The 13,052-nt window shown below is 35.9% G+C and overlaps 1 protein-coding gene across 3 annotated transcripts in view; it reads left to right on the forward strand.

Annotated features, from left to right (window-relative positions):
* LOC128205471 (protein Mpv17-like) overlaps positions 1–12,530 on the forward strand; it is a 32,929-nt gene extending 20,399 nt beyond the window's left edge. For all 3 annotated transcript variants that reach the window (XM_052907131.1, XM_052907129.1, XM_052907130.1), the window contains exons 3-7: positions 39–128; positions 445–540; positions 1,946–1,978; positions 3,259–3,311; positions 7,826–12,530. In XM_052907131.1, coding sequence (XP_052763091.1) covers positions 39–128; positions 445–540; positions 1,946–1,978; positions 3,259–3,311; positions 7,826–7,973 — 420 coding nt within the window. In that variant the 3' untranslated portion in view covers positions 7,974–12,530. The remainder of the gene's footprint in view (positions 1–38; positions 129–444; positions 541–1,945; positions 1,979–3,258; positions 3,312–7,825) is intronic.
* Positions 12,531–13,052: the final 522 nt, after the last annotated feature.

A 13,052-nucleotide genomic window follows, 5' to 3' on the forward strand; every position in this document is an offset into this window, starting at 1 on the left:
ACCCGGTTCACCCATTACCCTGTGTGAATACATTGCAGGGTCCTGTGTTCAGCCTATGGTATACCAGACTAGCCACATCGTTTGGTCACACAAAGTATGCTTCCTTGAAAATGGTTGCATGTGATCAGGTAGGTTTAGAATTAATACTTAATTGAATGTGTGTCTAAGTTTTTCTAATAAGAAGTTTACATAGGGATAGATAACTTAGCAACAATTTGTTGGATTATTTTACTGATTATATTCACAACAATACTGTAGGTAATACTTAACTAAGGTTCTTTTCTGTTCCATTCACAGTCATAAATTTATCAAATTTCTTTCATTGGTTTAATGTTCAATAATAAAAAATAAATCATAAGCTCAAGTTATTCTAACCACTATCAACAAAATCAGACTAAATAAAAAATTTCTCATCAAACCATTGGGTTGGTTGAATAATTTCAGCTGTTGTTTGCACCCCCATTCCTGGCCTACTTCCTTACAGTTATGGAGTTATTGAAGGGGGACAGGCTGCCGGAGATCAAGGCCAAGTTACAGGATGTATGTACACACTGCAGTAGCTCGCACCAGGGTATCAATTGACTGGATTTAAATTGCATTGTTTCGGACAACCCATTTAGAGCAAAGTACTACATGCACTATCTTTTGTTGATTTACCTATAAGACTTGGTTGATTCATTTATTGGTCTTCATACTTAATGACCTGGGGTGATAACTAGCTCCTTTGCAATAAACTTGTTACTTTAACTTATTCTTAATATAATTATATAACCATTAATCAAATAAAAACAGTGTAAAACTTGGCAGGGAAAGCTATTCTTGCAGCAGGTCTATATAAAAAATGCTGTTTAGCTTAAGGCCCATAACAGACTTAAAGGTACGCGCTCATGATTTTGGAGATGTTAAATCTAAGATACCAAAAGATGGGACCATCCAGCAAATGTTGATATTTGCTCAAATATCCTCTTTGAAGACCTCAATTTTCATTAGCGTTAACAATCACTTAATTACAGCTTTGTTGTTGCGTGATTAGTTGATTGACATTATCATGTTTTGTTATCAATGTATTGCTAAGAGGTCAAAATATCTCCCACTTTTGTTAAAGTCCTGGTGGCTTTGTGGTTTAGGCGTTATTTTTCTAAAAAAATTCTGGACTTAACCGGCTTGGGTTCACACCCTATTGAAACCAAATTACTTTTTTAATACTATTACTATTTTTTTCTGCTCTTTCGATATCACCAAGTAAAATAATTAAAGTGTTTTCAGATGCATTACCGAAAATTAATTTTTGGTCCAAAAACATGAGGGTGTACCTTTCAATTCATATCAAGTTGGTAGATAACAAACAGACAAGCACTGGCATCCGCTTTTGGAGCCTTTGTTTCAATAAAGTATTGGAAAGTTTATGAAAATAAAAGTGTAAGAGCTGCTTTCAGTCTCAATTTTGGAGGAGAAAAAAAAGTATTATATTTGGTACTTCATACATTTAGCTATTTTTTCCAATTTCTAAGTCCTGACAAGTTCAAGCCAACAGAATGTGAGAACAAAATCATTCAAATAGTCTCAAATGCAACAACTACAGCTTTTGTTATGACTGAATTATTTTTACAATCAGGTCAATTATTTTGGCTCGATTTTCTGAACCTCTCTTTTTTGTATGATGGATAGATTTATTTTTTATATATTTATAGGTTAATACTGCATGGCTTAAATTTGTCTGTTACAAATTTTCAATTGGCTTGAATTTCTTTGTGTATTTCTGTTTATTTATATCAATATCAATACATTAATAACATGAAGGAATGGTCTTATGCCAGGAATTCTTGTAAAAATAATCAATTTTGCTTGCCTCCGATTTTTGTTCGCTCAAAAAAAAATGATGGTCTCTACGAGCGAGTTTCATCTGTTCCAGCTTCTAGACTTCATGATATTATTTTTGTTCCAGGATTATCCTGATATAATCAAGACCAATTATAAGGTAAGCATACTTGTTTTGATAAAAAAAATATTTTTGTTTATTTTTAGGCATTTAGTAACGCTTGTTGAAAAGCCTTGTTCAGGCCTATATTCTGATTAATAAACTTAGTTGAAAGTGTTTGCCATCAAAAGAGCATATTGTTATTGTGAGGATGTTTAGAATTTATTTGATATCTTGAAAGGTCAAAAAGTTATTAACAAAAAAACATTAAAAATGTTGACAAACACAATAATTACTAAAGGGGACCCGCATTTTTCTTTTTGCGGGGTCCTATTAAAACGTTGCATAATTTATAGTTCCTAAGAACACTGTTGTCTCCAGGCATTCTGTATACCTGTCTTCATACATGATTACTAGGTTACCATTCTTTTTTGAAAGATCAATTAATCTTTGAGGGGGCAAGACACCACACCAGATGGTCAGCAAATTGGCAAATACAGTATTTCCTCAAAACGAGCATAGAATTATCAAAACCAGCTAGTATGTGGCTGATAATTCATCATTTGTGAAAGTCACATGATAAATGGCGATAAATATACCCACGTTATAGACATACCCCAGTAAATTTTCAATTGGAAAAATACGCAAAAAATGACAAAGAGTTGTAAGCGATGTGATACATCAGTAATGAACACAACAATTTCAATTTTATGTAAGTTTTTACAATTTTCTTTTTTCAATGCAGTTGTATCATTGGGAGTCTAGTCCATTTAAGCTGAGAGGTGTAAATGACTAAAATTAAAAATAAAGTAATCCTCCATGCTGCAAGTAGACTCTGCCTCCTATAGGCTGTGCTGGAAACTAAACCACGTGACTGAAGCCTTAGTGCAGAATACATAATTATCATTAAGGCCTTAAAAACAACATTTCATTCAGGTTACCAGACCCGATCTATGAAATAGGCACCGACCCAACCGTTTTTATAGTCAGTTGGTAAAAAAAAAAAATCAAAATAAACTTGGGTTGTCTAACACGTAAATCCCAGTAAGTTTAAAAAAGTGTCGGTATATTTATCTTATTCTTATAAACAGATATGATTTAAACTGGGAAACCATTATGTGCTATTTTCAAATGGGAAAACTCAGATGAGACAGCAACATGATTGTTGCATTTATTCTTTAAATCATGTAAAATGATTATCAGCCTCCTACTAGCTCGCATTGACAATTCTAGCCGTAAGGAAATACTGTACTGCTGATTTTTGGACCATCTGGTGTCTAGTGCCTTTAAATATTTCGTAGTGATTGATGGTAATTTATTGATGTTATTCTGCGTTACAGATCTGGCCAGCTGTGCAGGCCCTGAACTTCACCTTTGTACCAGTCACATACAGGTATGGCAGTATTTTTTGTCAAGCATGCTCCCAACTGTATGTTTGTGCGAGTCATATACATGTAATCATGGCAGGTACCTTTATCTTACACCCCCTCAACTTAACCTTGGTTCCAGTCACATACAGGACACTTAGCCTTGGTAAGAGTCACATACAGGACACTTCACCTTGGTACTAGTCACATACAGGACAATTAACCTTGGTTCCATTCACATACAGGACACTTAACCTTGGTACTAGTCACATACAGGACAATTAACCTTGGTTTCATTCACATACAGGACACTTCACCTTGGTACTAGTCACATACAGGACAATTAACCTTGGTTCCATTCACATACAGGACACTTCACCTTGGTACTAGTCACATACAGGACAATTAACCTTGGTTCCATTCACATACAGGACACTTAACCTTGGTTCCAGTCACATACAGGACACTTAACCTTGGTTCCAGTCACATACAGACCACTTATCCTTCATACCAGTCACATACAGGACACTTGACCTTGTTACGAGTCACATACAGGCCACTTAACCTTTGAACCAGTCACATGCGGGACACTAAACCTTCATACCAGTCACATACAGGTTACTTAACCTTATTACCACTCACATACAGGACACTTGGATGACTTCAAACAATTCATGAACACTACCAAGTCTGATATCCTACAAGGTTCAGACAGTCTATCAGTTGAGGAGATCTGGCTTAGATTCACAGATGCTATCAAAAGAGGTATTACTCAATTTATACCTGGTTGTAAAAGAGCACTGCCTTGGATTACAAAAGAAATTAAGAGACTTATTCATAAAAGAGATAAACTTTATACAAAATTGAAAAAGAATCACACTGATTCAATATTAGTAACAAATTCAAATCATTAAAGGCAACCATCAAAAGTAAAATAAAAACGTCTCATTTAACCTACATTGAAAACATCCTTGATATTGCTAATAATGAGCAATCGGTTGACAAACCAAGCAAGTTCTGCACCAAAAAGTTATACTCATTACTAAAAAACTCTCAGAGTGTGTCATCGCTCAAAGATCCTGTTACAGATAGCTTGAAATCTGATAACACGGAAAAAGCAAACATTCTGAATAACCAATTTCAATCGGTATTTTCAAAAACATCCCCTCTTATCTCTTAAACAAGCTTGTTTGCAGAAATTGAGAACCCTTGTACCACAAAATTATTGCAGTTACCCCCAGATGAGTGATATAACCATTCACAGAAATGGCATACTGAAACTTCTTGCCAATTTAAAACCTAACAAAGCTGCAGGACCAGACCGTATAAGCCCTCTTGTCCTTAAAGAGTTGAAAAACGAGATATTATAACAGTCCTCTTTCAAAAGTCACTAACCACAAACTCTATCCCTGTTGCCTGGACGAAGGCTTTTGTATGCCCACTATTTAAAAAGGGTGATTCCAGCAACCCAGCAAACTATCGAACTATCTCACTTACATGTTTTTTATGTAAATCATTAGAACACATTATTGCCTCAAATCTCTCTGCACATCTGACCCAACACAACATTCTCTATGACCTACAACATGGCTTTCGAGAAAGTGCTCATGCGAAACTCAACTTATTGAGCTGACCGACAATCTTGTAAGAATCACTTCCTCAGGTAATCAAACAGACTTAATTCTTTTGGACTTCAGCAAAGCTTTTGATAAGGTAAATCATCTCAAACTTCTATTCAAACTACAGGATTATGGTGTTTGTCCACAAGTGGTCTGAGGCATTTCTCCTTCATAGAAGTCAGACAGTAGTCTTGGATGGCGATCATTCTGAAGAAGTACCCGTAACATCTGGTGTACCTCAGGGCTCTGTACTGGGTCCCTTGTTTTTCTTGATTTACATAAATAACCTCCCTTCTAGTATCAAATCACAAGTTCGACTTTTTGCAGATGATACTGCTGTTTACCTTGCCATCAATTCTCCCTCTGACTGTGCTATCCTTCAAAATGATCTCAAACAACTGGAATTATGGGACAATGATTGGGATATGGAGTTTAATCCCTCCAAGTGTCAAGTTTTGCACATAACAAAGAATAAGCATATCATCAGAAATCAATACATAGTCCATGGCCAGATCTTAGAGCCAGTCTCAAGTGCTAAATATCTTGGTGTTGATATATATATGCAGATCTCACCTGGAACACTGATATTTTAAGAATTACCACCAATGGAAATAATACTCTCAACTTCATTAAAAGAAATATAAAAACAAAAACAGAAAGTGTCAGGACTTTAGCTTACAAAACCCTTGTCCGTCCACAGTTAGAATATGCAAGCACAATTTGGCACCCACACACAAAATCAAACACCAATAAAATTGAAATGGTTCAACGTCGGGCTATTTGTTGGGTTAAACATGACTTCTCTCCTCTCTCCAGTGTTACAAACATGCAGGAAAGTCTTTGTTGGCGCTTGAACAACGTAGACTAGATTCCCGACTTGTAATGTTTTACAACATATACCATCATCATGTTGCTATTACGCTGCCATCTTATATTCAAACACCAATAAGATTTACCAGACTAATGCACCCACTATGTTTCAGACAAATTCAAGTAAAAACTGACTACCACAAATTTTCATTCTATCCTCACTTGGTTGTACTTTGGAACAGTTTGCCAAATCATATTGTCACTATCCCCACCCCTGACACATTCAAGGTGGCTGTGGCAACCATTAAGCATTAGATAAGCGAGCAGTGTTTTTATCCTTTTACCAGTTCACCAATCACTTTTTATCATGTTACCTAAATTGTGTTCTCTTTTACACCCTAGTTCTCACTTTTCTAATGTGATTTGCCGCATCAGTGTTTTATTTTTCTTCACTAACAAGCCGGCGCGCACCGTTCATGTCAGTAAACAGAGATAGATAGATAGACTTAACCTTGTTACCAGTCATATACAGGAAACTTAACCTTCATACCAGTCACATATAGGACACTTAACCTTATTACCAGTCACATAAAGGATACTTAACCTTGTTACCAGTCACAAACAGGACACTAAACCTTGTAACCAGTCACATGCTGAAAAATTAACCTTGTTACCAGTCACATATAGGACACTTAACCTTCATACCAGTCACATACAGGAAACTTATCCATCATACCAGTCACATACAGGACACTTAACCTTTGTACCAGTCACATACAGGCCACTTTACCTTTGAACCAGTCACATGCGGAATACTTAACCTTTGTACCAGTTACATACAGGCCACTTAACCTTTGTACCAGTTACATACAGGACACTTAACCTTTGTACCAGTCACATACAAGACAGTTAACCTTTGTACCAGTCACATACAGGCCACTTAACCTTTGAACCAGTCACATGTGGGACAATTAACCTTATAACCAGTCACATACAGGACACTTAACCTTGTTACCAGTCACATATAGGACACTTAACCTTGGTACCAGTCACAAACAAGACACTTAACCTTGGTGCTAGTCACATACAGGACACTTTACCTTATAACCAGTCACATACAGGACATTTAACTTTGTTACTAGTCACATATAGGACACTTCACTTTTGTACCAGTCACATACAGTAAGCATGGTAGATACCTTTGTCTAACATGCCCTTAAATATACCTTTGTACCAGTCACATACAGGACACTTAACCTTTGAACCAGTCACATACAGGACACTTAACCTGTGCACCAGTTACATAAAGGACACTTAACCTTCATACCAGTCACATACAGGACACTTAACCTTTGAACCAGTCACATACAGGAAACTTAACTTTAATACCAGTCACATACAGGACACTTAACCTTCAAATCAGTCACATACAGGACACTTAACCTTTGTACCAGTCACATACAGGACACTTAACCTTTGAACCAGTCACATACTTAACCTTTGTACCAGTCACATACAGGACACTTAACCTTGTTACCATTCACATACAGGACACTTAACCTTTGTACCAGTCACATACAGGCCACTTAACCTTTGTACCAGTCACAAACAGGACACTTAACCTTTGTACCAGTCACATACAGGACACTTAACCTTTGTACCAGCCACAAACAGGACACTTAACCTTTGTACCAGTCACAAACAGGGCACTTAACCTTTGTACCAGTCACAAACAGGACACTTAACCTTTGTACCAGTCACAAACAGGACACTTAACCTTTTTACCAGTCACATACAGGCCACTTAACCTTTGTACCAGTCACATACAGGACACTTAACCTTTGTACCAGTCACAAACAGGACACTTAATCTTTGTACCATTCACATACAGGACGTATAACCTTGTTACCAGTCACATACAGGACGTATAACCTTGTTACCAGTCACATACAGTAAGCATGGTAGATATCTTTGTCTACATACCCATAAATATATTTTTGTACCAGTCACAAAAAAAGGACACTTAACCTTTGACGGCAGGTACCTTTGTGTTACATGCATTAACAATGTTTATAGTACTTTACGCCTTTAATCATTGTGTTTACACGCAGGGTACTGGTGGTCAACCTTGTTGCTGTAGGCTGGAACACTTACCTGGCCTGGATGTCAGAGAAAGTCCACCCCCACCCTGAGCTCCAACCAGAACAACACCCAGAGCTGCTACCAGAGCAACAACAGGAGGCAGAAGAGGCTCATTAATGAAGGCCTTTTATTAGAATCAATAGGTTATTATAAGTAGCTTATACAAACATATTTTAATTCAGTTCTTAGGAAAGATCTATGTTGTAATGTAAAATATTTTTTTGTTATTTTGATATAAATTTTGATATCATCAATGTCACTGCCAGCTTGAAATTACATCATTATGTATTTTAAACCACGTTATTAGAATGGGGATGTCGTTGGGCGGGTGGGTTTGTGACAAGATGGCAGGCTTCAAAAATTGGTTTCCCCATAGTCGACTTTTGTCCGGCTAAGCCACTACTGGTACTATGAAATAATTCATTACTTTAAAAATGATTTGATATGTAGTATTAGTATATATAAATATATATATATATATATATTGTTATACTTTTATGACATTGTAAGCAATGAAATTGCTTTGTTCTCAGATTTGCTTTAGAAAAGAATTCCATTCATTATATATGTACACATGCATTGTTTTAACTGTGAAATCCATATAAGGCCTAAAAAAATACTTTTGGTTCTGATTACCCAACCCTACATACGAAATAGGCGCCGACCCTACATACGAAATAGGGGCCGACCCTACATACGAAATAGGGGCCGACCCTACATACGAAATAGGCGCCGACCCTACATACGAAATAGGGGCCGACCCTACATACGAAATAGGCGCCGACCCTACATACGAAATAGGCGCCGACCCTACATACGAAATAGGGGCCGACCCTACATACGAAATAGGCGCCGACCCTACATACGAAATAGGCGCCGACCCTACATACGAAATAGGGGCCGACCCTACATACGAAATAGGCGCCGACCCTACATACGAAATAGGCGCCGACCCTACATACGAAATAGGGGCCGACCCTACATACGAAATAGGGGCCGACCCTACATACGAAATAGGGGCCGACCCTACATACGAAATAGGCGCCGACCCTACATACGAAATAGGCGCCGACCCTACATACAAAATAGGGGCCGACCCTACAGTTTTTACAGTCTGTTGGTAAAGGAAAATCATTAAACTAAAGTATGTGATTTAATATGTAGTTTTAAACCTTTGAAGCTTTACACTGAATATTACTTTTACCTATTTTTAAAAAGGATGTAACCCTAACAAAACAGATGTTTTTAGGCCTAATATATAATGATATTATTACAGCACAATATCTCTGGTTAGCAATCAGTTCAATGTTAAAAGAACATGTATTGATCATATTGTTTTAACTAACACAATTTCAAGTGATATCTTTTGCTACATTATATTTGGTAATCTGCAGGGGTTTTTTAATCTGCTATTGTGTAGGCAAGATTGTTGAGTATTTGAGATGTACAAAGCTTGGGTTTAAAGTGAAAGGGTTCTTTGTGATATTACACTATAAACTACTGTATTCCTAAAGAAACTACAGTACTCTGAAAATTCAACTGCTGATTTGTGCTTGTATTCCTGAAATTGCACTTAAACATAAATGCGGTTGATTCATGATGTCATTTCTGTAAAGGAAATTCCAGGAAATGTTGTATAAAGGCTAAGTGCAGTTTCATTGGTTCATACTACAAACAGTGCATTTTAACATGAAATTAATCAAAGGAGGCATATAGTAGATGGAATTTTAGGATGAACGCCTTTCTGATGACCCATATCATGTCTTGTTCAGTGTTTGAACATGCATCCATGGATCTGTTTTCTCTGTGAATTAGACGTGATACATGACATCAGCAAGGGTCCTCTCATAAAATCCCTTGCATCACTTGTTCTTCATCGTAAAGCGGGGTTAAGCCCATCACATTGTTCTGATATTCCTAACATTGAGTTTGTCTTTTTTCATGCGAGCTTGCTAACATTTTTTTTTTTTTTTTTTTGTAAAGTCAATTCATTTTAAGGAAATTCACAGATGGAAACATTTCCGATTGTTGTTACCCATGATAAAGAGCAAACATTAAGCTCACACCAATAATATTATATAAATAAACATGAATATATGACTCAGAAAAAAAATCATACTGCGAATATCTTTATTGAAACCAGCCCCTGATGGTATCTGAAAATTGATTTTAGTCTTGTTGTTGTTTCAACTTGCCACTCAGGTTCATATATCATGGTGCTTTTTGTTCAAGATTATTGCATTTATTAAACCATTCAAATGTTCTTCATCATGTTTTTCTGCAAATCTAGCCTAAAACCTTATAGATATAAAGTCAATTTAGTTATTTGAGTAATAATGATAAATAAAGGCCAAGCAATAGCTGACGGGTACATGTGCATATGACAGAAATTGGCAAATTTAATCATAAAAACATCATTTTTCTATGGGGTATTTTAGCGAACTTAAGATTTTTATTGACACTTATTCAATTATTTATCAAAGGCAGTAATGTCTGGTTTCCTGGTTCATTATTGTTTGGGGTGATCAACGTCCTCAATTCAGTTGAGTATAAACATGGTTTCCTATATGTTTATGGGATATTTTTTAGAAACGACCTTGCGCACCGAATGAAGAGCAATTGCATGTTTAAGCTGACGTTTGTTTAAGTTGAAAATCATGTCTGTAGTAAAATATCTTGTGAAAACAATGCTCCTAATCTTACTAGGTTTACCAACTCACTCACTGAACTTTATTTTTCAAAACTACGATTTTATACTGTTCTCTATTGTGCAAATCTCATCCAATACCTTGTTTTGGTCAATGAAAGGTATTGTTATTGTTATTAGTGCAGATCACCAGTTTTGGAGATAAATCGGCACATTTAAGAAAATGCTTACTGGTTCATTCTGTCCATTTTTAGAATCCAGGTTCATCCCAAATCTTGTAAATATATGGCACAATTAATTTACAATTTAAGATGCACTCTTACTCCGAAATAAGATTTACCACGATTAATATAATTATTATAATATACCAAAACATATGAATAAATGTCGAAAACAATGGTTTTTATTAAGGTTACCGAGTTTAATTTGAAAGAAAGATTCAGAAAACACGCTATTTCTACCTTATAAGACGATAGTATATCGCAGTTAATCTTTTAGCCTTCACTAATCATTTAATAATTTTGCGTTTTCAGCTATTTATAACACGGTTACAAGCTTGTTATCAGTAATACATATTTTCCTTAAATGCATTATTTAGTAAGTAGTTTATGGTTTATTACTCAAAATGTATGTTTGTTACACATTTGTATGTATTGATTTTGAATAAGAGTGTACTTTAAAAGGCATCGATTGTTTTTTCCTAATCCTGAAAAAGATATTTTACCTGGAAATAAAATGTGGATCAGGCCTGAAAAACAGGACCTTTGAAAGAAGTCACAGTATCAAATATTTTATTTCCATCATAATTATGTAATTAAAAAAACTATGATTTTCTGCTGCTTCACAATGGCATATATGAAAGTGCAATTTTATCTTCCTGGGAGGACAAATTATTGCAGCAAATGTGACATTAATTTTGCTTTCACAGTTAATGAAAAATTGAAGTAGGCAGCGGTCGTGTTTTGGGTTTGTTTGTTGTTGTTGTTTTTTCAAATTATATTTAGAACTTAAATGCATGGGTTGTTGTTTTCCTCAGGAAAACATGTACCATTGTTTTACCTTGAAAAATATTTCAGAAATAAAATGTAAATTGATTAGGCAAGGAAGTTCAATTGAGCACTGTTATAAAATTCAAGTTTACACCTTGTCTCTGTTTTCAAGAGAAAGTTGAGGTATTGTCATAGCTTTGTGTCAATGTCAGCATTGTGTAAAAATATAACTGTGGCCATATCTTCAAAACCGGTCAAGATATTCAAATGCAACTTGGTTGACATTTTGAATAAAATAATATGCACATATAAAGGAAGGTCTATAACTCTGGCATCAATAATTGTCGAGTTATGCCCAATGTTTAACTGAAACAAGAATATGAGCACCACAGCCTTCCTGTTCATTAGTTTTATTTTTTACTTAATATTATGTATTTGCCTTCTGTTATGAAAATGATTTCTGTCTCTTATGCCCTGGAAGGTGGGCATATTGAAATGGCACTGTCTGTCCGTTCAGTTTTCTGTGTCTGGATTGTAACTTTGTTGTGCAGACAGGGATTTTAAAATTACTTTGCACATGTGTTATGTACATAAAGACAACGGATCTTGTGCAAGAGCCACGTCCCTAGTAGGATGCTGCATATATGCACACAGATCAAGTTGGTTCTGTCAAGGCTGTCTCTTTTGTCTTGCACAGAGGGATTTTAATCTTCTTGGCACATTTATTTCGTATATAATGGTGATCTGTGACTCGCAAGACCTTCTTTCCTACCTCTTACTTCCTCACTCACCCACACTTGGAAGTTATTAAGCCACCATGGGGTCATGCATATGCTTATAGTTTAAGTGTGCTCTTCCTGAATGTAGACTACATAACTCATTGTACTGGATTACATTTGGGGGGCATTCCTCTCCAAATACTGGCTCTTGTAACTGTATTTTATTAATTGATTAGCCCAATATTTCTGCATGTCTCTAGCCTAGATCAATAAAATAAAATTTCTTGGACTTATTTTAGTGAATAAAATTTTTAGACTATTGGTATTGTTTTTCATACTCTCAGAATGGCAGGAAGAGAAGTGGTGCTATCTGTTAAAGTGATGTAAACTTAGTATGTCTAGTTGTCACTGTCTAGTTGCAATTGTGCCAGTTTTATACATAAAATGGTATATCTAGTTGCCACTGTTTGCCAGTATAACCAGGTTTTCACATAGCGCAATCCATGAGAGGTATCCTTAATCTCTTCCTAGATACAAAGCTTGGTCAAGATATGTATTCCTAACAAGTTTTTCAGTTTCATAGGCGAGTTTGATGCCAAACGCCTGTCCGCCTGACCAACGTCATTCTCATGGCATTGCGCTTTGGGCCACTAGGGTCATGGTCAAGGTCACTGTTACAAAAAATAGAAAAACGGTTGAGACTGAATAACTTGAGTAAGGATTAACTTATCTTGACTAAACTTGGTATTAAGGAAGAGTTTATAGAGATTCATGTGACTGAGTATCGGTCCAAAGATGTTGTTGATCACAGGAGACATTTCTCTGCCTTTATTTTACAGAA

This window comes from Mya arenaria, chromosome 10, assembly GCF_026914265.1.
Source record: "Mya arenaria isolate MELC-2E11 chromosome 10, ASM2691426v1".
NCBI lineage: Eukaryota > Metazoa > Mollusca > Bivalvia > Myida > Myidae > Mya > Mya arenaria.